Source organism: Vulpes lagopus, chromosome 12 (assembly GCF_018345385.1).
Source record: "Vulpes lagopus strain Blue_001 chromosome 12, ASM1834538v1, whole genome shotgun sequence".
NCBI lineage: Eukaryota > Metazoa > Chordata > Mammalia > Carnivora > Canidae > Vulpes > Vulpes lagopus.
The window spans coordinates 18,548,547-18,572,542 of record NC_054835.1 but is presented as its reverse complement, the minus strand read 5'-3'; the positions used below and the strand labels follow the sequence as shown (position 1 = coordinate 18,572,542).

Below are 23,996 nucleotides of genomic sequence, written 5' to 3'. Positions count from 1 at the left end.
TTAGGTCTGGAACCACTTTGACAGCGGTTCATGCCCAGGCCAGGCCATTGGTGTCAAAACACGGCTAGACAATGGTGTCACCGGCTTCATCCCCACCAAGTTCCTCAGTGACAAAGTGGTAAAGCGGCCGGAGGAGCGAGTGAAGGTAGATGAATGACCAGGCTAAGGCATCTAGTGCAACTTACAGTTGTCCAAATTGGGCTTTCCAGAACTTTGGGCTATGCTCCCCTAGAAGTGAAAGCTCTGTTCCCAGTGCCTGCTGGTAGAGGGAGAGTGTCAGGAGGATTTATAACTAGTTGAAAGAAGCCAGGGTGAGAAGCATGTGAATGAGTAGCAGCTTTTGTTCACTGTCTTTGTGAAAGTTCATTGGGTTGCCAAGCCCTTCGGGAGAGGGCTCTCTCTTCCTGTGTGGGAAGCTGTGCTTTAGACTGCAGGCAGGAAGCAGGACCCAGCCTTACATGCTGTGAAACAAAGGCTAAGATCTCTTTCTGTTCTATATTCTTCTGCCAACTGCTATTTATTATGCACCCAGTAGATACCAGCAGTTGACATTACATATGCTGTCTCTAGTCTCACAACATGGTAGGGAAGGAAATATTACCTTCCTTTTTCAGGCAAATTTGACCACCTTTTCGGGGATCACCCAGTTAGTTGATGACATGGCTGATACCAGATCTGCCAAATTCTCTCGTTCTAAGTGTCATGAACCCCTGAGAACTGTAGGGTTAGGAAGATTGGAGAAAGACCCTTCTAAAAAAGAAGCTAGGGGGATTTTTTATTTTTTTATTTTTTTATTTTTTTTAAGATTTCATCCATTCATGAGAAACAGAGAGAGAGAAAGAGAGGCAGAGACACAGGCAGAGGGAGAAGCAGGCTCCCTGCAGGGAGCCCGACATGGGACTCGATCTGGGGTCTCCAGGATTAGGCCCTGGGCCAAAGGCAGGCGCTAAACCGCTGAGCCACCCAGGCTGCCCTAGGGGGATTTTTGAAAGGAGAGCCATGCAATGCAATGGGCTTGTGCCACTGTTTAGATAGAAAGGCTCAAATCAGAGGGAAAGAACAGAAAGCACTTATTTGCCTCCTCTCCAAAAAGGGCAGCCAGACTTTGCACCCCAGGAACAGTAATTAGGTAACTTTATGGGAGGGAATAGTGCCAGTGGCAGAGTAGATCCCAGGAAGCTCCTGTTTGGTTTTCCTGCCTAGAGTAAGAGGCATCTGTGCCGACCATGGCCCATAGTCTGCAGACCAGACTCCACAGTGAACTCCTAATCTGCTACTTGCTAGCTGGCTAGCTTTGGGCAAATCACTCTCCATCTTTTGGCCTGGACTTTGGTTTTCTCACATGTAAAATGGGTCATCGGGCTAGATCATCTTTGTCCCTTCCAGCTCAAATGTTCTGTGGATCTAGGTGGGAATGACCGTTCACTGCCGCATCATGAAGATTGACATTGAGAAGTTTAGTGCCGATCTCACCTGCCGAACCTCAGACCTCATGGACAGGAACAATGAGTGGAAACTGCCCAAGGACACCTACTATGACTTTGATGCCGAAGCAGCGGACCACAAGCAGGAGGAGGACATGAAACGGAAGCAGCAGCGGACCAGTGAGTGTGGCGTCCACCACACCTCTGCAGCCTGGGTCTTGGCAGCCCTCTCTCTGCACTATGCACTTGCTGATGGCTGTACCTCGGGGCGGGGGGAGTGAGTGCTGCTTTGAGGTGCTCAGGCCCAGAAACATCGTGGCTGGAGTCAGTGGCCAGGCTGGAAGCCAGGGTCTTTGTGGGTCACGTGTTCTTTGGTAATGCACTGTGACTCTTAGAGCTTCATTCTCTCAGCACCTTAGGAAGCCAGGTTCACACATCCTTCACCTCAGAGAACCCAGGTCTGGAGAAGGTGAAAGAGTCTCAGAATTTGATAATGGGTCAGAAGTGAAGCCACAAGTTGTCTCAGTCCCCTCACCCAGTGTATACTCCTTTCCTGCCCTCCTCAGCATACATCAAGCGAGTGATCGCACACCCGTCCTTCCATAATATAAACTTCAAGCAAGCAGAAAAGATGATGGAGACCATGGACCAGGGTGACGTGATCATCCGCCCAAGCAGTAAGGGTGAAAATCACCTGACTGTGACCTGGAAGGTCAGCGATGGCATCTATCAACATGTGGATGTACGGGAAGAGGGCAAAGAAAATGCCTTCAGCCTGGGGGCCACACTGTGGATCAACAGCGAGGTGAGAGCTGGCTCCCACCCGCTCCCCGTCACCTCTCCTTCTCTTGGAAACACGCCATTTCTGGCTACTTTGAGCTGATAGAGTGGCTTATGTGCATTATATGTAGTTTAGCTGCACAGAGCAGTGGAACAGGAGGTTGATTGTGAAATGAGTCATTTGATAACACTTTTGTATGTTTTGCTCCTCTCTCTGTGTTCTCCTGATTTTAAAATAGACTATCTTGAGAGCATCAGCAGAGAAATAGGAGAAAATATACATGTAGAAGCACGTGGTTGTGTACACATACACACACACGTTTCTCATTTTTGTTTTCAGTAGAGAAAAAATTGGGGAAGCTCTCTTGTTCCCAAGTGGCAGGGTAGAATCAAAGTTATGGTTTAAAGAATTTTGTGGAAAAAAAAAAAAAAAAGAATTTTGTGCCTTGTAAGCTCATAAATCTGGGCATGACTCAAACAGATAGTAACTTGAGGGGTCTTTGCAATGAAGTGAGGCTACAGCAGGGCTGGGAAGTCCATGTCCTCCTCTAGATCCTCTTCTGAGTGGATTGGATGAAGGGCCAGGAGTTTCAGCTCGGAATGTGACACACAGGGCCTTACCATCTCCCCACAGGAATTTGAAGACTTGGATGAGATTGTTGCTCGCTACGTCCAGCCCATGGCATCCTTTGCCCGGGACCTTCTGAACCACAAATATTATCAGGAATGCAGTGGTGGTGACCGTAAGGTGAGCCCAGGGCTCTTCCAGGCATGAGCTTTCCCAGTGACTTCAGGATATGATTTCCCTTCAGTGTAGGGGATGTTCATCTGGTGAAGGAAGTGTACCTCATGTATGTACCAGACATTGTGTACCAAGCATGCTGCTATCCCAACCTCTCCCCCTCATTCTACCCCCAGAAATTAGAGGAGCTGCTCATCAAAACTAAGAAGGAGAAGCCCACCTTCATCCCTTATTTCATCTGTGCCTGCAAGGAACTGCCCGGCAAGTTCCTACTGGGATACCAGCCCCGGGGTAAACCCAGGTGAGCACTGGTGCTGAGAAGGTGCTGCCACTGGGGTCCGCAGATAGGCTAGCAGGGGAGTTAGAGACCTCTGGAGCAGTATTCTCTCTCTGGTTCTGCTTAACTGTCTTTTGCCTTTTATCTGTTTAGACCAGCAGTGGAGGTTGGAGCTGGGGAGAGAGGGTGATGATTTAGAGGCAAAAGGGAAAGATTTGGTAAAAAAAGATACTTTCCTCAGCCCTGTGAGAAAAAGTTTTTCCTTTGCGTCTTCTCTCTCCCAAGGAGTAGTGGAAATCACCTGCCCCTGTCCACCTGACTAGCACAGGTGGGGACCAGGACACAACTCTTTTTACTCTCCACTTCACCCTTGCCAGGGCGAGTCAGCACATGATGGCTCACTGTCACTGTTGTGTGCCAGATAACTTGTACCTGTTCCGAAGGGGTGGGTGAGAAGAGCTTTTCTTCTTCCTACCATCGAATCCCCCCTGTTCCCTTCTGTGTGTGACTGATAGGCTGGCCTTCCTAGATATTCCTTTGTCTGGGTCCCTTTAGAGCTCACTCTGAATCAGACAAAGTCCCATTTTTTCTAGATTTGCTTTCTTGTCTGTTACCCAGGCTGATCATTCTTCCAGCCTTCTCTATTCCCCCATCCTTCCTTCAGCTCTTGGCCAAGGCCAGTGCATTTCTGCTCTTGTCTCTATACTACTTGCACATGATAAACAGTATAGATTATTAGTAGGGACTCAGTGGCTAGGTGACAAGAAGCTCTAGACTCCAAACTCTACACCATCTTGGGCATATGTAGAGTATGTTTCTGAGAAACCATTTCTGACTCACCATCACGCTTCCAGAGGATGGCAGCCAGGGCTCTTGGCTGGACACTGTCCCATGAGGAATAGTTGAACAAACAAGTGACCTTTAAACAAGGGAGTAGAGGCAACATGATAACTTTCCGTGGGAAGGTGTGCAGACTCCTTGTATTGCAGAATTGACAATACTTCAGTGTCATTAGATTTAGGAAGCAGGGTTCAACTTTATAAATGAGAACTTTATGATATTTGTCATCGTCTGTGGGTAAATGAAAGTTATCCTTAAGTCAGCAGAACCCTATTGAGGCATTGTGCTAAGTGCTTCCCATGCACCATCTTCAGGTATTTCTTACACTCAATTCTAAAGGTTTAAGTGTCATTACTCTCATTTTTCAAATGAAACGGAGACCCAGGTTTTGTAACTTCATATAAAGTCATCTAAGTGGCAAGTGACAGAGCCACAGCTGGAACTAGAACTGGTCTGAACCCAGAACCCATTCTCTTATGTACTCCCTACACTACAGTGTTGAGTAAGGTCAGACTAACCACTTAACAGGGGTGCTTCCAGACTCCCGGTCTTGGGAATTGTTTTTGGTACCCTGGCCCCTCCAACCCTGACACTGCGACCTCACTCTTACCCTCACCTGCAGTGTGCTGCCATCATTCTGCAGCCCAGGATGGTGGCCCAGCCCCCAGCAGGCCTTCCTCTGGCAGCCTGTACACCAAGCTCCTGGCCTTACCTGTGCTCACCTCAGAGTGCGGCCTCCTTTGACAGGGTCAGGGATCTTTCATCTCTCCTTTCCCCCAGCACCCAGTGTGGCTCCTTCACATGGTGATCTGTTCTGGCCGCTCTCTCAGGGCTGGCCCCAAGTGGTATCTGACACATGTCTCCTTCTAAAATCCCAGGATAGAATATGTAACAGTAACTCCAGAAGGATTCCGGTACCGGGGCCAAATCTTCCCTACTGTGAATGGACTTTTCAGATGGTTTAAGGATCACTACCAGGATCCTGTACCAGGTGAGTTCTGCTCTGAGCTCTGGGGTGTGTTTAGGACACATAGGCCCTGAATCAAGGTGATCACTTGCCACCTGTGGAAGGGATGAGGCATGGTCTCTCACCACAGCTGTCTCACTTCTGCTCCAGCATCTTGGCATCAAGGAAGTCCTCCATCTACTCTGCCGATGCAGCTTCCCTTCTCTCCACCCACCTCAGGACCTCCTCCAGCCCTCTACATTGTGAAACCAGAAATAAGTTTTTGGAGGGACAGAACTAACTTTGACCGTTTCCTATAGGCATCACTCCTAGTAGCAGCAGCAGGACACGGACACCTGCTTCTATCAATGCCACACCAGCCAACATCAACCTTGCAGGTAAGGAACCCATGTCTGTGACTGGGAGCTGGAGGGATGGTGCTAAAAGGACTTTGACCTCTAACATGCCCGTCCCCCACCTCTCTGTGCTTACAGATCTGACACGGGCTGTGAATGCCCTGCCCCAGAACATGACCTCGCAGATGTTCAGTGCCATTGCAGCTGTGACAGGTCAAGGACAGAACCCTAATGCCACCCCAGCCCAGTGGGCCTCCAGCCAGTATGGCTATGGCGGCAGTGGAGGAGGCAGCAGCGCTTACCACGTACGTGACTTGGGGGCAAGGCTCTCTGTAGACAGTAAAGAAGACTGAAACGGAACCATCATCCTTTACTGATCCATGACCATAGACTGGCCTCTGGCAGTGCCCACCACAGTGCCCATACGTACAGATGGGGCTCACAGCCTTAGGAACTGTGTCTGACACACAGCCCTTTTTTCAGGCCCACTTGAGGGTAAAGGGAGTAAGAGAAGGTCTGATTTTTCTATAGTCCTTTGGGATCTTTGGGACCTTCAAGCAATCAGGGCTGGTGGGCTCCATTGTTGTGCCAGGTCCCATTCTGCTGGCCTCTCTCTACTGCTTAGGACTGCACATGCTCAAGAGACCCACCCCCATTTAACTGTTCACTTTTCTCCAGGTGTTCCCAACGCCAGCCCAGCAGCCAGTGGCCACACCACTAATGACCCCCAGCTACTCCTACACAACCCCCAGCCAGCCCATCACCACACCACAGTACCACCAACTACAGGCCAGCACCACCCCACAGTCTGCCCAGGCCCAGCCCCAGCCCTCCTCCAGCTCTCGGCAACGGCAGCAGCAGCCAAAGTAAGTATATAGTTGGTGACAGAGAAGGTTATTAGGGGCAGGTATTGTCAAGAGGCCAACAGGCTCAGCTTAGGCAAGACCCTGGACCTTGTGAGGGCTGTGACCCCAGTGATAGCCCAGGATGACTGCTTTCTAGAAGACAGAAAAGGGCAATGTGGCAGCTCACCATGACTGCTACTGCTACCCAAAACTAGGAAGTCCATTTCTGTAAGGATGGATGATCAGCAGTGTTTGGTGAGAAGGCTTTCTTCTGGTGAGCTGCAGAGTATCCTGATCTCAGGCCCCTTCTTCCTCTCCCAGGTCCAACAGCCACGCAGCCATCGACTGGGGGAAGATGGCAGAGCAGTGGCTACAGGAGAAGGAAGCAGAGCGGCGGAAACAGAAGCAGCGGCTGACACCTCGGCCCTCTCCCAGCCCCATGATCGAAAGCACCCCCATGTCCATTGCTGGCGATGCCACCCCACTCCTGGATGAGATGGATCGGTAGGGGGCCTGCTCCTAGGACTCTAGTTACCTCTGAGGCTGGGAGAGGCCCAGCTGCCCACTGCCTCACTCCCTGCCCCTCCTTTTCTGTCCATAAAGTGACGTGAATTGACGTTCTCTTTGGTGGTCAGCCTGGATGGGTGACAAGCGTGACAAGCTGGATGGCCTTGGGAATTTGAGCTCAGTGTACGCTAGGTGACAATTCTCCCACTCCAGGCCCTCACCGACCACCTATCCTGGGACCAGGCTGGGAGGGGAGTGTGGCGGGGAGGAAGAAGAGGAAGACGAGAATGAGAGTGGAACAGTTTTGTATTCTACTCCCTACAAGCCATTTTTGAGCTTCTGCCCTCATCTGACTCTGGGCTGTGACCCCGGGGCACCAAGCTCAGCACATGAGTCTCCCCCAACTCTTGTGGGGAGAGGAATGCTATTTATTCAGTTTGGGGCAGGAGGGAGAAGAGGGAAAGTATTTCTGACCCTGATGCCGACAGCTCCGGTGGCTAGCAAAGCAAAATTGCAGGGGACAACGGGGAGCAGTGCTAACCTGCCCAGCCCCCACCTGGCCGCCTTCACCCACCTGCTGCTCCGCTTCCTGCCTGTCATTTGAATAAACAGTGTTTCTACAGAGCACTTGGCAAAGCCTCTCTCTCCAACACTCCAGCTTTTGAAGGGTGGCTTTCAAAGCAGTGTGTGTGGAGCTCTCAGGGCTCCCTCTGACTCCTTCCAGGCCATCAAAGAGGCAGTGACTCAGAACAGCAAGCAGCTTCTGAATCTGACTACCTGGGGCCACATCCCTGCTCTGCCTCCCAGCCCTGTGCCTGTTGTCTCTGAGCCGGCCATCTTCTCTGTAAAGTGGAGTGATAATCTGCCTCATCGGGGCAGCCAGTAGGATTAAGAGAGGACATGTGAGCGCTCCGCCCAGGGCCTGGAACCTCATGAGGCCCCAGTACCCGTTAGCTGCTGTTACTGCACTCACAGGTGGCTGTCCCATCCACTGTGCCCACTAGCCACCTCTGGCTCAGTGAAGAAGGGCCGCAAGTAAATTTTGGTTTCTCAGTTTGAGCCCCTGCACCTCTTTCCCCACTCATTGCCAGCCAAGGCTTGATCTGTGATAGTAGCTCTACATGAGGATGTCTGCCCCAGGATGGGCCCCAGGCTTGCCCTGGAAAAGAAAGTGCCAGGCTACTACAGGGGAGGCTGGCCTCCCTCTTATCAGCTTGGGACCAGCCAGCCCCCTTGGCCCTATCCCCTGCTCCTGGCCCCACTGCCTGTGTGTGTTCCAAACTCCTGGTCTCCCCTGTTTCTTCAGAAGGGCCTGGTCTCAAAGCTTTGTGAGTTTGTGCTAAATGAGGCTTTCCTCCTCCCTCTCCTCTGCTTTGGGGCTCAGCAGAGAAATCACTGCTGCCCAAACTCCGTGAGCTTCCCATCTTGACTTCATTACATCATTCAAGATCTCTTTGGCTGTTGGCAAGAGTTGGGAGGGAAGAGCCCGTCTTCTGTCAGGGACACAGCAGCCAGGAAGACCATGTTCCCTTTGGTGCCACCAGCATCTTCCTAAGGGCCACTTAGAAGAGGGAAAGGCCAGGCACAGTGGCACAGAGTGGGTTAAAAGGTTCAATTTATTAGGGGTATCACTGCAGACAGCACTGCCTATCCCCGAGTGGATTTCACAGACCAGTCTCCCAAAAGATGGGGAGCCTCCTTCCCACCCCATCCAGATGTGCTCTGCCCTGAGCCTAGAATGTTACAGAGAAACAGGCTGTGCCCCGCCTCTGCCCTCCCTTCTGTTCCCATGGACTCCGTCCTGAGGAACAAATTACTCTTCCAAAACCCCAGTAGCCCCTGGCCCCTTGACTCCTGCTGCGCCCAGAACCCACCCCCTCCCCTGGGAAGGGACAGGTTGGAGGGAGAGAGAACAGCAGCAGGGGGTCAGCTACAGGCTTGATCGCATTTATTCTTCACCCTGGATGCCCTGGCCTCAACTGAGATTGGGATTTGATGCTGGGGGAGATTTCCTCTTGACCTTCTTGACTGGTGAGGCCTTTGCCCCAGGTTTCTTAGTCTGGATGGTGTTCTTCTCTCTCTTCCTGGGGGACGAAGACTCCAAGATATCCTCACTGGAGGGCTCCTCCCGCCTGGGGTCATTGTAACTGTCCTCACTCTCCAGGTCTCCCCGGCTATCTGGGCTGGACTCTGACATCCTGGTCAACTCTCTCGGGCTTACTGACCGGCTCAGGTCTGGAGGTGAAGATTCCGATTTAACCGGGCTTTTCTTCTTAATCAACTTGCCCTTCTTGACTTTTTTCTTCGGCTTTGGCTTCTCATCTGTATCCTCTTCCTTCTCTTTCTCTTTCTCTTTTTTCTTCTTTACCTTCTTGATCACCTTGTGGCCCTGGGACTTCCCTGTGGGGCTCTCAGAGCGCCAGATAGTGATGGGAGCTGCTGAATCCGGGGTACTTGTGATTGTGCCCATAACTGGGTCAGCGGGTGTGGTGGTGGTGGCCGGCCCCACCTGGGTCGGAATGGGGGGCTTGCTTTCTTCTTCCTCCTCTTCCTCCTCCTCTTCATTCAGATTATCTGCCCCACAGTCATGGTGGATGGGATGGTGGATCACGGCCACAGAGATAGGCCTATAGCTTTTGCACCTGGGAGGGAGGGGGGGACAGGGAAAGAGAAGATTGACAGAGAGTGGGGGGGCCAGTGCCCCTTAGTGCCGCCCTTATCAGCCTGCCAGCACTCACCAGCCATACCAGAACCGTTCCACACACTCCTCCTCTGGGATGAGCTCAAAGCAAGGGGACTGGATGATGTTGAAACATGTTGAGCCCTCATCTCGGGAGCAGGCTGGGCCCACATCTCGGGAGCTGCTGCTATTTGTCTTCTCTGAGCAGTCCTTCAGCCTGCCATACAGAGGACTCAGCCTGGCTCCCAGGCCTCCATGACTACCCCACACACACCAGGGTCCCAGAGTCAGAAGGACAGCTGGCTTCCACCATGCTCAGTCCAGGCTGCCAAGAGAAACCTCCTCCCCGTGGCTCTGGGGCAGAGCCAGGTCTATGAAGCAGGACCTGGGCTGGCAGTGCCAGGTCAAAGCTGAAGGGGGAACCGTGGGGAAATTGTGGGCCTTGCTCTGCCCAGGAGTCTCTCGGGCTGTGCGGCCCCCAAGGAGGAGGGCCCTTACCTAGAATCACAGTCGCAGTGGCTGACAGAGTGCAGGTGCAGGTTGTGGTGACCATAGTCAGAGGTGAAGGGGTGGATAATGTGCCCAGTGCACTGCTTGTGTTTCCAGCAGCACCTGTCCGGGTCCTTGAATTCACCTGAGAGGGCAGGAGTCTGGGTCATGCAGGGGTGGCAACAGCAGTAGACCTCTGGGTCTCCCCTCCCATAGCTCAATCTATCTTCACCAGACCCCTCTGCCACCCCCACCCCTACCTTCCCTGGCACCTTTCTGCTTCTGAGTGGTAACCACCAGTAGGAACTCAGCACTTCCCTTGCCCCTCAGGCCCCCCTGCACAAATCCTCCAACCAGACTCTCAGGAAAATGTATCAGCAAGTTTCCCTTGCTCCCCTCTGATGCCTGCCTATCATACCAGGGGAACTCCGCAGGCTGCCTGGGTAGGGGAAGGCCCTCAGGCCAAGCAGACCATGGAGCCACATGGCAGGGAGGAGCACCACTTCAGAGTTCCTAGCCTGCCCTGCACCGCCAGGAAGCCCCATCCCTAGCCCTCAGCCTCAGGATCACTCCAGCCCCGAGATTTGCTGTGGCCTGGAGGCTCAAGCCTGGGGGAGAGATTTGGTCTGTCTCCTCAGCTTCTCCCGACTCTAGTGCTTGCTTTCCCTCTTCTTCGCCAAGCCCCTCCCCTCCCTTCTGACACCTTCCTCACTTTCACACCTCTCTCCTGTTCTCCATGCTCACTCTTCTCTACTCTGTACTCATGGCCTCCTTCCCCATCCCATCTCCCTAGAGCCACAGACTTGAACAACCCGACCCCAGCCTGAGCCCTTCCATCCCTTGTAGGCAGCAAGTTCCCTTTCCCAGGACACAATTGAGAAGCTGCTGGGGGTAAGGATTTGGGATTTGGGGGAAGCCCTGGAGCGAGCCTTCACCTCTTTTGTTCAGGTGAACATAAGCCCTGGACACACTGGACACTCAGCCTCTAACCCCACCATCTCTAGTCTACCACTGGCTCTCCCTCGGGCCACCCCATGAAGTGACTCCATGTGCCTAAGGTCTCACATACTAGGACAGAGAGAGCAAGGCACCTTCTTGCAGTTCCTCCCCTCTCCCCTGGTCTCCAGTTCTACCCACCCCTGGAGGAAGAAGTGGTTTGGCACTGATAAACTCCAGGACAGCCTGGTAGGGGGTGCAGCAGCTGGCTTACTCCCTCAGGCCAGGAGGACTGAGCCTTTATCCAGCCTCTACGAGGGTGGACCAGGGACAAGACATTACACCGGCCCCCAGCCAGGAGTTACCAGGTTAGGCGTGTGTTAGTCCAAGTGGCCTTAAAAGTACTTGAGAGATGGCACAGCAGCTTGGTAAGAGCTTTGCCCCACATTTCTCCTTCCTTCCTTTTCCCCCACCAGGCTGTGAGGGTCCCAGGTGCCCCATATGCCCCTGTCCCATTTGGTGGCCTCCATTTTTGCTTCTCCTGTGCTCCTTTTCCATCCTGGGGGGAATAAGGCATGTGAGGCTGGACCTTGGACCACCGCCACCACCACCTTCTTCAGCACTGAACTAGGGACAGGGGGCAGCATAGTGGCAAGTGCCCTGAACTTGTAGTCAGACAGGCCTGAGTACAAGTCCCAGCTCTGTCACTAGCTGGATGTCCCAGGGCAAATTACTTCTCTGCACCTTCATTTCCTTATCCACAAAATGGGGGTGGTGGTAATACCTATTTTGCAGAATTGTTGAAAGGACTCAGTTCACATATGCCAAAGAGATTTGGCACCATAAAGTGCTACAAAACACAGGGGTGACTTGTGGCCTCCAGAGAAAGGGCCCTCCCCGCCTGGCAGGGGTATGGGATGGGGTGGGGCTGGAGCAGCTGGGGTCCCCCCTTTGGGGACCAAACACTTCCCTCCCTCCTGCCTGCCACCAGGTATTAGTTTTCCCAAATGAGAGGTGGTGGGGAACCCTGGGGCCAGAGATTCCCTGGACCCACCTTCAGAGGAGAAGGTAGATGCATCCGTGCTAGACGCCACGCCAGCCAGCAGATGTCCTCTCTCCCAGCTGGGTAACCTGTTTACATCTGAGAGAGTAGAGTGGCAGTGGCAGCAGCCCCTCCCCGTGCCATTCACTCATCACAGACTTCCTGAGAAGCCCCACCTGCACCCTGGAGATGCAGATTAAAAAAAAAAACGATCCAACACTCCCCCTTCTCAAGGAGCTGAGGGATGGGGCGAGGAGGGGGACACCAGAGGGTGAGCAGTTCAGGCAAAGAAGTGGGGGGAGGAAGGCCTGTGGGAGTTAGAACAAGGGCATCTACCAAGGAGTGCGACAGTGCTAGGGGATGAGGAAGGCTTCTTGGAAGAAGCGTAACAGGAGCAGAATGTGAAGTAATGAATAGGAGTAAGCCAGAGCCTAGGCAAGGAGGGACAATTGCAGGAATTCCCGGGGCATGTGGAAGCTGGTCAGAGGGTGTTCCTGAGCTGGATAGGGCAACAGTTCCATCAGCAGCCACAGGGCAGAGTCTGCCACTTGCCCTTACTTCCCACAGCTAGCTTTGTCCTTTGGGGCATCAGAGCTGAGTCCTGCTCCTTAAGCTGACTGCTTGGGAGACTTCAGCGGGGACTTCAGCGGCACTTGGTCATCTTTCTACAGGTCCCTGGTCAGCTCTTTCTATTTTCCACAACACAGTACCCAAAATTTATGGAATGAATGAATGAATGAATGAATGAATGAATGAATGAATGAATAACTTCCAGCACCTTCCTGGAAACTCCTACCCTGCTGCTGTTCCTTTCAGATCATTGTACCAGCATTACCTGAGGCTGCTCCCCCGCTCATCGACTCTCCCCCAGCCTGGAGAAGTACCCCTCCACCTTTCTCCTGCCCAAAGCCCCTGAATCCTAGGTCCCAGTCAGAATTTTTACCTTCTCCTTCTTTACTGTTTTTTTTTTTTTCCTACAAGCAATGACTATCTTTAAACAAAATACTCTATGAATCCCGCTTCTCCCTCTACCACTGCATATCCCGCCTCGCTTCCTTTTCAATCCAGGTTTATTCACTTGTTCATTTAACAGACATATTGATTAGCTTCACCAGGTACCAGTGGAGGAGGTCAAGTCCCTACCTTCAGTTAGCTCAGAGTCTCCACCTCTCTTCTCTGCCAGCCACATACAGCATGGCAGCTACTGGGCCTTTCTATCAAAAAAGCCCAGGCAAAGGCCACCAACAATTTCCTTTTTATTTATGTATTTATTTATTTAAGCTTTTTTTTTTTTTTAAGTAATCTCTATGCCTGATGTGAGACTCAAACTCATAACCCCAAGATCAAGAGCCCCCTGACTGAAGCAGCCAGGCACCCACCCCCTCAACAATTTCCTAATAACTAAACCCAGTGGCCTTCTTCTTCTTTCTTCCCTTCTTGACACTGTTGACCAATTGATCTCTTTTCTTCTGCAAACTATTCTTCTGACCCCCATGACTGACCTCTCTCATCTCCTCTGTCTTCCTTCTCTGAGTGGCTATTTAGTTCTTCCCTGACTTCTTTGCAGTTTCCTTTTCCTCTGCTGTACCCCTTAAATTGGTAATTACCAGGGTTCTGTTTGACCTCCTTCTCAAAGACTCTACAGACTTCTCTTGGATAATGTCATCCACTTACATGGTTTCAACATCCATCAAAAAAAATGACATAAATCAGGGCCTCCAGTCCAGACTGCTTTCCTGAGCACAAAATCAATATTCTCTAGGACATTTGCAAAACATCTTAGACCAGCACATCATACGCAAATCTATCTTCTCCCTGCCCTCCAGGAGCCATCTCCTTTTATCTCTTTCATTTCAGAAAGGAATGGACACCTTGGCTAGAAATCTAGGGATGGCTCTTTCCTTCACTTCTACACCCAGTTGATGACCAAGTCTTGCCATGCCTACCTGCCCCCCACATCTGCCTCTAACTTGGTTCAGAACTTCATTATTCCTAAGACAACTCAAGAACCTCCTGCCTAATCTCCCTGCCTTCTGTTTTACCACCCGCATGCAGACAATGCAGCTAAATTGAGTTTTCCAACCAATCCACCATGTTCCTCCTGTTTAATAGCCTTCCACTGCCTTCAGGATGAGGCGCAAACTCCCTATCATGACATAACTGACCCCCCCAGGACCCGGCCCTGGTTCCTTCCTCAGTTAAGTTTTTCTCAATCATCTTTCCTCCTACCCCTCTCTTCTCCATTCTTTCTCTCCTGCCTCTCACTCCCCAGAAATACCTGTTTATCTTGGAAAGAACAACACTCTCTCTCCAAGCAGAATTGGTCACACATGTCTTGTGTCCTTTTACCCTGCCATGGTACTTTATGCACTTACTCTAGGGCAACTTGAGAACAGGCCCATATTTTATCTGCCTCTGTATCTGCAAGTTCCGGGACATGAAAAGTGTCCCATAAATGTCGGTTGATTGAATAAATACATGAGTAGAATAGAAAAAAACCCTATTGGAACCAACCATAAAGAAGCCACAGCACTGGAGATTCTGTCCAGGGTTCAACACTGAGGACTTTTCTAGAAATGAGAAGTGGCCCAGGATAAGCATCTTTCCAAAGTTAGGCACTGTGCTGGGATTCTAAAATATGCCTTGGATCTGAAATCCTCACCACAATCCATTCTATCAGTGGGGGACTCAGAGAGTCAGGATAAGAAAGCTGTCCAAAGACACAAGTTAATAAATGGATCAAAACTCTGCCAAGGGGTGGGACTTGGTAACTCTTCAGGTAGGAGGAAGACAACCTGCTCTCCAATTTCACAGATAGGAGAGCTCCTACTTAGGAGCAGCAGTAATTGTGGCCAGACACAGGGCAGACTTCATAATGAAATGAGTAGAGGGACGGCTTGAAAGGAAGAGGGAGGCTTATGGTGGTATTCTTGGTGGGGCATTCAACCAGGTGCAGGGGCCTAACTCAAAACTCACAGGTGATGCTCATTTGTACAGAATCCTCCCAGTACTGCGGGCTGAGGCGCTCCCCCCGCCCTTGTGGCACAGGTGGTGGGGTTCCAGGTTGGGCACCAAAGCAGCTGAATGGGGGAGGAAGGGAGAGGGGGAAGGGAGAAAGGAAGGGAAGCAGGGAGAAAGAGGGAGCTAGACAGCGCAGTGTGCACTGTCTTCTGGGAAATACCGCCCTGGCCCCGCCACATCTGACAGTAATTGTGATGTCACGCGTGGAACCTCCAGACTCCTTCCTCCCCTGAGATTCACTGGAACCGCCCGGCCCAACCTGGCGACTGGGTGGGTGCTGGACCAGGCGCTCTGGCCAGGCCCCGCACTTCTTAGGCAGCGGCCAGGGCTCCGACTGCAACAAGGCAACGCCTCCCACTCCTAGCTAGGGGCCGGCCGCTCTGGCTCCAGCAGGACCCGCCCGGCCGACCCGCAGGCACTCTCCAGGGCCTCAGGACCCCAGTCCTCAATCATTGGCCCACGGCTCGGCGTGAGCCCGCCCCTAGGCCCTAACTCCGCCCCGGCCCAGCCTGACCCCGCCTACTTCTCCAGGCTCTACCCAGTTCTAAACCCTCCTTGAGTGCCACGCCCCTAGACCGAAACCCACCCCCAAACTCCTGCCCCGCCCCCTCCGTACCAGTGCTGCTCTCAGCCCAGATGCTGGCATTGTCCTCAGTCTTTTCCTTAGTCCACCTTTCGATCGTCAGTGTCGTCCTGACCCACATCGCTCTTAGCCCAGTTCTCTCTCTACAAGACTTCCTCGCGGAAGTCCAATCCTGAACCTCAGCTTGGTCGAGCCAGCCGTAAACCTCAATGTCAGCCTCGCGCCGATCGAGCCCTTAACTCCGCCCCATGCTTGCCCAATCTCTCCCTCCACCCCCCCTTGCTCTGCGTTGTTTTAGCCCAAACCTAAGCTTCAGCCGCGCTCTTCATCCGGGGCCTCCCACCTCCTTCCCGCCCCTCTTCGTCCCACCTGGAACCTTAGTACCGCCTTTCTCTCGGGCCTAAACCTTAGCTCGGCCGCTCAGGCCCAGCCCCCTCAGTCCCATCCCTAGCTCCTCTCCAGACCCCGCTCTTAGTCCTACCCCCAGACCTTAGCCCCGCCCCCACCCCGTTCTTAGCCCCGCCCCAGCCATTCTCTCCACCTCAAGCTTCCGCAGCAATCCAGCCCCTCCCAAACCCTCGGAACCCAGCGGCTGCCCGGGAGCCCCGCCCGCCCGCAGCCCCCACCCCCCCCCCCACCCCCCGGCGTCTCCGACGGCCGTCCGGCTCGGGAGCTAGGCGGGGTCCGGCTCGCTGGCGTGCGCGCGCGCTCTTTTCCTCGTGCCCCCAGGCCTCTCCGCTGGAGCCCAAGGCCCAGTTCCCAAGATGAGGACTTGAAGTCGGCTCCCAGCCCCTCGGGGCACCCATCCCCAGGGCCCCTTCTCAGCGCTCCCTCCCAACCCCCACAGGCGCTCGGTCCCAGAGACGATACTGCCCAGTAAAGATGTCAGCATAGGACCAAGGTCTTGCTTACTCTTCCCCAAAACAGTTATTAAAATGATTAAGGAGGGATCCCTGGGTGGCGCAGCGGTTTGGCGCCTGCCTTTGGCCCGGGGCGCGATCCTGGAGACCCGGGATCGAATCCCACGCCGGGCTCCCGGTGCATGGAGCCTGCTTCTCCCTCTGCCTATGTCTCTGCCTCTCTCTCTCTCTCTCTCTCTGTGTGTGTGACTACCATAAATAAATAAAAAAAAAATTTAATAAAATGATTAAGGAAAAAAATATAAAAAATAAATAAGTAAATAAATAATGATTAAGGTTTCTGAGCTCTTCCTATGTACGTCAGTGCTTTATCTTATTTCATTCTCTCAACCCCATGTGTCTCCATAGGTTTGCTTGTGACGGGGAGCAGGGCCGTTGGCATTCATAGTAACTTACTACACACACCCCGCCCACCCTTAAAATATAGCATATACACTACACATACATCAGTCACACACGTGGACTGATGCAATATGCACACATGCCCATTCCCCTCACAAAGAGGGCCCAGAAAACCGAACCACATCCTTGATCCCCATGCGGGGTACAGCACAAACATTCCACAGCAGCTCTGTGGTTCAGGTTTCTCACACACGGCCATACGCACACCGAGTCACAGGCTCTGTGCAACAGGAGGGGTGAGGAGCAGCACAGTCCTGTGAGGGAAGAGACATGGAAAAAACAGTCCCCGCGAGTGTGAAAAAGTATTACAGCCATACCACCCACACTCCACACATCACACTCCTCAAATTGTCTTGGCACCAGGCTCCTAAACCAGGATATGTCTCAACAGATGGAAAAAAGAGGAAAGGATGATGTTTAAACTCTGGTTTCTCCAGTCATCAAGGGCCTCTCCTGCTGCTGCTACTCTGCATGATCCCAGCCTTCACCCTCCTCCAGACCTAGGAGGTTGAGTGGCTATGGCCGCTACCCAGACTCCTCTCCTCACCTTAGCTCTAGACAATTCTAGGAATAGCAGGGAAGAAGCCAGGAGAGAGGAGTCTGCAGGAAGGAGCCACTCTTCCAACAGAGTGGCTGGGTGAGAATGGTACCAGGCGCCTGGGAGCCCGGATCTGTGTGGTTTTTTTTTTTTAAGATTTTATTTATTTTTTCCTGAGAGACACAGAAAGAGAGAGAGGCAGAGACACAGACAGAGGGAGAAGCAGGCTCCCTGCAGGAAGCCCGACGTGGACTCAATCTAGGATCCTGGGATCACACCCTGAGCCGAAGGCAGATGCTCAGCCACTGAGCCACGCAGGAGTCCCTCGGATCTGTGTTCTAATCTCAGCCTCTCCGAGGCCTCTCAGGATGACACCAGGCCACATGTGTCCCAGCATTGTTGCCTCAGATGTCTGAGATGCTTCCACCCAATCTATAACTCTGGATCAAATGTCAACAATCAGGGGCACCCCTGGGGGGCTCAGTGGTTGAGCTTCTTTCTGCCTTTGGCTCAGGTCCTGATCCCAGGGTCCTGGGATCAAGTCCCACATCAGGTTCCCCACATGGAGCCTGCTCCTTCTGCCTATGTTTCTGCCTCTCTCTTAGTGTCTCTCATGAATAAATAAATAAAATCTTAAAAAAAAATGTCAAAAATGAGCCAGGTTCTTCACCACTCTTCCCTCCAATTAGTTACAATAGTTAAGGTTTTTGAGCTCTTCCTGTGTGTGTTGGTGCTTTACCTTATTTCATCCATGAAACCTCATCAGTGCTATCAGTCTGGTTTTACAGATGGAGAAACTGAGGCACAGAGGATAAGTGATTTGCCTGGGAGTCTGAGAGCTCTTTCCTTTGGTTCCTTATCCCCAACTGTGTCCTCCTACTTGGTGCTTATTCCCATATTTCTACCACTGGATAATTGTTTTCTTTTTTTCACCCCATTTCTGCTTTCCCTTTGAAAAATACTTCTCTTTGGGGCGCCTGGATGGGTCATTTGAGAGCCTGACTCCTGATTTCAGCTCAGGTCATGATCCTGGGGTCCTGGGATCAAGCCCCACATTGGGCTCCCTGCTCAGTGGGGAGTCTGCTTCTACCTCTCCCTCTGCCTCTCCCCCTGGCCTTTCCCCCTGCTTGCACAATCACTCTCTTGCTCTCTAGAATAAATGGGTAAATCTTTGGAAAAAATAATGAATTAAAAAAATAGTATTTCTCCCAGGGGAACACAGTGAGAAGTGATTGAGGATAAACAGTGAGGACTCAAATGGGGACTTCCTGATTCAGAGCATATCTTTTTCTTTTTGCAGAGGGAAAAAAATATGCCGGGTTTTTTTTCCCTTCCTTTTTCCTTTTTCTTTAAGATTTTATTTATTCATGAGAGACACAGAGAGAGAGAGGCAGAGACACAGGCAGAGGGAGAAGCAGGCTCCACGCAGGGAGCCCAATGCGGAACTCGATCCCAAGACTCCAGAATCACGCCCTGAGCCAAAGGCAGGCGCTAAACTGCTGAGCCACCCAGGGATCCCAATCCTTTTTCCTTTTTTTTTTCTTTTTCCTTTTTATTTTATTTTATTTTAAGATTTTGTTTATTTATTCATAGAGACACAGAGAGAGAATGGCAGAGACACAGGCAGAGGGAGAAGCAGGCTCCCTACAGGAAGCCTGACCTCGGACTCGATCCTGGATCTCCAGGATCACACCCCAGGCTGCAGGTGGCGCCAAACTGCTGCGCCATCGGGGCTGCCCTCCTTTTTCCTTTTTAAAGTTCTGGGGGCAGCCCAGGTGGCTCAGTGGTTGGGCGTCTGCCTTTGGCCCAGGGTGTGATCCTGGAGACCCAGGATTGAGTCCCACATCAGGCTCCCTGCACGGAGCCTGCTTCTCCCTCTGTCTGTGTGTCTCTGCCTCTCTGTGTGTGTGTGTCTCTCATGAATAAATAAATAAAAATTAAAAAAAATAATACTATAAAAAATAAAGTAAGTTCTGGGCCTAACGTAGGGTTTATTTTTTTTAAGATTATTTATTTATTTATTCATAGAGACACACACACAGAGAGAGAGAAAGAGAGAGGCAGAGACACAGGCAGAGGGAGAAGCAGGCTCCATGCAGGAAGCCTGACGTGGGACTTGATCCAGGGTCTCCAGGATTACGCCCTAAACTGCAAGCGGCGCTAAACCGCTGTGCCACTGGGACTGCCCCTAACGTAGGGTTTAAACTCACACCCCTGAGATAAAGAATCAGATGTTCTACTGAGTGAGCCAGCCAAACACCCCTATGCTGTTTTGTTTATTTTAATCATGTTTTAAAATGTAAAAGGACACTACTCATAAATTTATGTTTATACTACTAATAATGTTAGATATACATTAGATAGCACATCTTCTGAGTAACAGCCAAGCCCATACCAGCGCTGGGCCTTCTGGTCAACCCAAAGAGCATTCAAAACCTCCATCACTTCTTACAGTGTTCCCCTCAGATAAGTTGTTTTTTTTTTTTTTTTTCTTAATGGAAGGCAGAATCGGTGAAAAAAAGGAAACAATTATCTAGTGGTAGAAATATGTGAATAAGCACCAAGTAGGAGGACACAGTTGGGGATAAGGAACCAAAGGAAAGAGCTCTCAAAGCCAACCACTGAGAGTCCAGGACACCCCTCCAAAATGTGGTTCCTGAGCTCTCAGCCTGTCTAGGCCCAGGGGTCAGATATGGCCAGAATCCAGCAGGAAGCTCCATTCCCAAGACAGCCACACAGCCCTGCTAATTCCACAACCCTCATCCCCAACAAAGGACTCTAGTCCCCAAACTGCTAATAATATTTTAATGCATAAGGCACAGTGTGAGGCTGGGATCATTAAGCATCCTCATACTCAAAAGGGCCCAGCAGGCTAAGCAAAAGCAGCAGGGATTACCTCCCCACTGCTGGGCACCCTGGAGAGCCCCTGGAGGAGGGGGAACATCCAGTCTTTGGCATGGTGCCTGGGGCAGGAAGCGACTAGCATGGTCCCCGCTACCCCTCCAGGGGTACTGCCACCAACAGGCAGCTCTTTGGTCTGGAAAAACAATCAGTGCAAATGTCCAGGTTCGAGGTCTAGGGGAGTCAAGGTGGCACAGTGCCCCAGGGCTGCGCAGGCTCTGGACAGTCCCCTTACCACTCACGGGCAGCACGTGGGCTTCTTCTTGCGAGCAGTTAGATAGAGGTTACTGTCATCACTATGGATGCCTGAAAAAGGGTGGAAAATATGTGAAGCAAGAATTAGACGTTCCCCATGCTCTCTGCCACCCTCACCAGGCAGGCACTCACGGACAACATCTCCGATGCGCCGGGCCCCCGATTTCTCCAGCTCAGCCAGCACCGTGGCCTCAAAGGTCAGTGCTGCCACACGGAAGAAGAATTCCCGGACATTTTCACCTGACACATGGAGCAGACGGGTGCTCAGGGGCTGTTCCAGGCCTTGAGTCATGGGGCACAGCTAAAGGTATAGGAATGAGAGGCCAGGTAGACAAGAGTGCCACAGCAGAAGACCTGAAACCTCTGCCTCACCAGTGAGAGAAGAGACAGCCCAGTACTCAGCCTTCATCTCTTGGGCCACCTTGAGGGCATCCTTCTCCATCAGCAGGTACTGAGCAGGAGTCTAAGGGAAGGTCAGAGTCAGATGGCAAGTGGGGGTAGGGAGTCCCCTCACCAAGTTGGAAGCCCCACCTCCACCCCCACTGACACACTCACACTCAGGTCCTTCTTGGAACCCACAAGGAAGAGAAGCACACTGGAAGGGTCATTCTCCTTGAGTGCATCAGCCAGCCATTGTCTGCCAGAGAAGGGAGACAACCAAGGATAAGTGAGCTGGAGAGGCTCCTCTCGCTGACACTCGTATGCCCATTACTCTCTCTCTGGTCCTCAGTGCATTCTTCCCCTTCCCTACTAATGCCCCTGACCACCCCTCTTTTCTGAACCCTCTCTTCCTAGAGCCCCCATTATAGTCCAGCATCCCCACATACTTGGTATGTTCCAGGGAGGCCACATCATTCAGGTTGAAGACAATGATGATGGCTGGAAAAGTGGCAAAAACAGCTGACATTACTGGCTCATTTCCCAAATCTCCCCAACCCTAGATTAGAGACCAGGAACACCCACCTGCCCCACTTGCACCTCAGCTCTTACCTTGAGCTCCTCGGTAATAGGTTGACGCAATGCATTTGAACCTCTCCTGTCCAGCAGTATCCCAGCTGGGAGAAAGGAAGGGGTAGGGTAAAGCACAGGTATGTGGGTGTGTGGGGGGTGGGGAGGGGGGTATGGCACTGGGGCAAGGAAGGGCAGGAAGGTATGGAGAAAGTACTCACAGCTGCAGACTAAAGGGGATGCCCAACACCTCAAATCGTTCCATCTCAAAGTCCACTCCAATGGTGGCCTTGTAATTCTTATCAAAAGTATCTTTGCAGAACCTGAGGGAACACCAGATGCTCTGGCCCTGAGCCTGGCCCACCTGGCTAGGTCTGGCTGAACCCTGGCCGGCCCAATCCAGCTCAACTGGAGCACCTTCTTACCTATTAATGAGACAAGTCTTCCCCACTGACAGGTCCCCCACCACAATGACTTTGGAGATCTTAAATCTGCAGGACACAAAAGTGGGCAGGAGGAGTGAGTGCTATCTCTTGCAACCCAGGAGTCTCAATGTTCCCTACGGAGTCTATAAAGTTAGCTGTACCCTGGCTGAGGTTACCATAGACATGAGGCCTCCCAGGCAACTTGCCTAGACACATATACTTGCAGAAGAGTGTTCTGTGTTTCAGCATCAGAGAGACATAAATCTGAATCCCAGTTCTTACTTTCGCTATCTGTGTGACTCAGGACAAGTTACTTAGCCTCTTTGAGCCTCAGTATCAACATTTACTAAGCGGAGATTTACTATATATTCTATTGGACTGTTATGAAGGTTCAAATGAGATAGATGTCCTATATTCTGAGACACACTGCCCCTTCACTCCCCACACATACATTTTAACATCTCTGAAATCAGGATACATCTTAAATTGAGCCCCCGGGGCTCAAATGAATGGTATGTGGGAAGCTGAGCTGACAACCACCCTCTCGGGTTCTCTGTGTCAGGAAGTGAACTGCCACCTCTCTACCCACTCCATTTCATAGGATTCAACACAACCTTGCTGGGAAGAAAAGAGAGAACAAATGGGTATAAAAAAAGGGGGGGGGGGAATAAGCATATAGTTAGTAGAGGCTGAAATGGAGCCTCTAGGGGTTTGTGTGTACCCTAGCTTGGACTACAGGGTTTCCGGGGACTTCCTTTCTTTGCTAAAGGTGTCTAACTCACCCCACGGTGCCTGTCCGGTGCTCCTGGCATGCGCAGGTGACGCGGGGGTGGAAGTCTTTGTGCACGTGCAAAGCGGCCTCCTTCCTCAGGCACTTAGAGCGATAGAAGAGAACGGGACTCACCCACTCCTGGCGCACGTCCCGCAGCCAAGCTGCCCTGGGCGGGGCGGGGCGGGGGGTGGGGGGGTACGGGGACCACCCAGAAGCAGCAGGCCTAGCTGGGCGGCAGGGCTGGGCCCTAGCCTCTAACTGATCTGGTGCCGCCTCCTCTCCGCCCACACCCCACCGCAGCCAGAAGCCCGACGTGGCCCTGGCGCCTACCTGGGGCAGCTCCGCCAGGACGCGGTCCCTCCGCACCGGCGCCAGAATGTTCATCTCGCCTGCGACCTTGCGGGGAGCCCCGAGAAGGCGCGGGGGCCTGATCCACCCCAGCGACCCGGGCCCGCGGAGACCCGACAATCACCCGCGACCGGGGTGTCCCGACTATAACTCTGGGCCACGGGGAGCCTACGGGAGCCCGCGGCCTCGGGGACGCTACGACCACAGCGGGCCACGGGGATGAGACAGTCATCCGGGGCCGGGGCGAACCTACAATCACCCGGGCCCGGGGCGTCCCGACGACGACTCGGGGGCGGGGAGACTCAGCCGCAGCCAAATGGGGGCGGGAAATCCCGTCCGGGGTGGGCCGGGCCCGCGCAGACCCCACAATAACTCGGGGCCGGATAGTTCCTACAATGACTCGGGGCCGCGGGGACCCGACGACAACTCGAGGTTGAGGCGGCCCTACCATAACACAGCTGCCCGGGGGCGCAGAGCGGCCCGCCGCACGGGGTCAGTGTGGGCAGGGGTGGCGCTGCAAGGCCCGCGGGCTGCTGGAGGAGGGGGCCAGGGGCCCAGTCCGCTGCAGGGCCTGGCGTCCCACTCCGCTCTCCCTCCGCGAGCGCTGTAACATGATCCCCGGAAATTCCTGGAGAAGGGCCGCCCCCTGCCCCTCTCCCGGCAGCTCCTGGCCTCGCAGCCTGTCCCAGCCTCCCCCTCTTCTCCCCACTGAGCTGCCCCGGCTCTGGGTACCCTGCCAGACGCCTCACGGGCACCAGGACCGCCTCCACCCAGGCTGGAACCTGCCCCGATCCAAGTCCCCCCACCACCCCCCACGGCCGTTCTCCCCTGTACCTCTGGGCCGGGCTGCGGCTCCAAGGGGACCCTTACCCAGTCAAATTGGTGATGGAGAATCGATGATCGCTGCGCAGTATCTGGCTGGGCTAGAAACAGGCGGGGAGGGGAAAGGAGGAGAGACGGGGCCCAAGGAGAGGCGGCGCTTCCCTTCTCAACTCCAGGCCCAGGACGTGACTCATAGA

General features: G+C 52.8%; 3 protein-coding genes across 8 annotated transcripts in view; 1 reads left to right on the top strand and 2 right to left on the bottom strand.

The window, feature by feature from the left end:
* Positions 1-7,341, top strand: part of SUPT6H (SPT6 homolog, histone chaperone and transcription elongation factor) — a 35,349-nt gene extending 28,008 nt beyond the window's left edge. For all 3 annotated transcript variants that reach the window (XM_041725551.1, XM_041725550.1, XM_041725549.1), the window contains 10 exons: positions 5-145; positions 1,409-1,604; positions 1,991-2,229; positions 2,839-2,952; positions 3,123-3,247; positions 4,942-5,054; positions 5,330-5,407; positions 5,504-5,670; positions 6,044-6,231; positions 6,532-7,341. In XM_041725551.1, coding sequence (XP_041581485.1) covers positions 5-145; positions 1,409-1,604; positions 1,991-2,229; positions 2,839-2,952; positions 3,123-3,247; positions 4,942-5,054; positions 5,330-5,407; positions 5,504-5,670; positions 6,044-6,231; positions 6,532-6,718 — 1,548 coding nt within the window. In that variant the 3' untranslated portion in view covers positions 6,719-7,341. The remainder of the gene's footprint in view (positions 1-4; positions 146-1,408; positions 1,605-1,990; positions 2,230-2,838; positions 2,953-3,122; positions 3,248-4,941; positions 5,055-5,329; positions 5,408-5,503; positions 5,671-6,043; positions 6,232-6,531) is intronic.
* Positions 7,342-8,315: 974 nt separating this feature from the next.
* PROCA1 (protein interacting with cyclin A1) lies at positions 8,316-15,984 on the bottom strand. Of its 2 annotated transcripts, XM_041723898.1 has the most exons (5): positions 15,502-15,984; positions 11,877-11,963; positions 9,896-10,031; positions 9,456-9,614; positions 8,316-9,359 (listed from the first exon to the last, which is right to left on the bottom strand). In XM_041723898.1, exons 1-5 carry the CDS (start codon positions 15,587-15,589, stop codon positions 8,693-8,695), a joined length of 1,137 nt encoding a protein of 378 aa, XP_041579832.1. In that variant the 5' UTR covers positions 15,590-15,984; the 3' UTR covers positions 8,316-8,692. The 2 variants fall into 2 exon arrangements, with proteins under 2 accessions (XP_041579832.1, XP_041579833.1); XM_041723899.1 differs by lacking the exon at positions 9,456-9,614.
* A 4,135-nt stretch (positions 15,985-20,119) lies between these two features.
* RAB34 (RAB34, member RAS oncogene family) lies at positions 20,120-23,983 on the bottom strand. 3 transcript variants are annotated; one of them, XM_041726641.1, is made up of 12 exons: positions 23,848-23,983; positions 22,960-23,172; positions 22,640-22,731; positions 21,858-21,923; positions 21,654-21,755; positions 21,475-21,539; positions 21,312-21,363; positions 21,040-21,121; positions 20,857-20,947; positions 20,617-20,724; positions 20,465-20,535; positions 20,120-20,365 (listed from the first exon to the last, which is right to left on the bottom strand). In XM_041726641.1, the coding sequence occupies exons 2-11, from the start codon at positions 23,011-23,013 to the stop codon at positions 20,468-20,470; spliced, it is 780 nt and encodes a 259-aa protein (XP_041582575.1). In that variant the 5' UTR covers positions 23,014-23,172; positions 23,848-23,983; the 3' UTR covers positions 20,120-20,365; positions 20,465-20,467. The 3 variants fall into 3 exon arrangements, with proteins under 3 accessions (XP_041582575.1, XP_041582573.1, XP_041582574.1); XM_041726639.1 differs by having other exon boundaries at positions 20,120-20,535; XM_041726640.1 differs by having other exon boundaries at positions 20,120-20,535; positions 23,812-23,883.
* Between the last annotated feature and the right edge of the window lie 13 nt (positions 23,984-23,996).

What these genes read in the sequence shown, in the direction of transcription:
- RAB34 (XM_041726639.1), bottom strand. Translation starts at nt 23,013, where the DNA reads ATGAACATTCTGGCGCCGGTGCGGAGGGACCGCGTCCTGGCGGAGCTG. An exon ending in ATCCCCTTTAGTCTGCAGCT is followed by an intron (nt 21,540 to 21,653) that starts GTGAGTACTTTC and finishes CCTTTCTCCCAG; the next exon opens with CTGGGATACTGCTGGACAGG. An exon ending in GGCTGTCTCTTCTCTCACTG is followed by an intron (nt 20,725 to 20,856) that starts GTGAGGCAGAGG and finishes TCCATGTGTCAG; the next exon opens with GTGAAAATGTCCGGGAATTC.
- PROCA1 (XM_041723898.1), bottom strand. Translation starts at nt 15,589, where the DNA reads ATGTGGGTCAGGACGACACTGACGATCGAAAGGTGGACTAAGGAAAAG. An exon ending in CACTGCGACTGTGATTCTAG is followed by an intron (nt 9,615 to 9,895) that starts GTAAGGGCCCTC and finishes TCTGTATGGCAG; the next exon opens with GCTGAAGGACTGCTCAGAGA. An exon ending in GAACGGTTCTGGTATGGCTG is followed by an intron (nt 9,360 to 9,455) that starts GTGAGTGCTGGC and finishes CCTCCCTCCCAG; the next exon opens with GTGCAAAAGCTATAGGCCTA.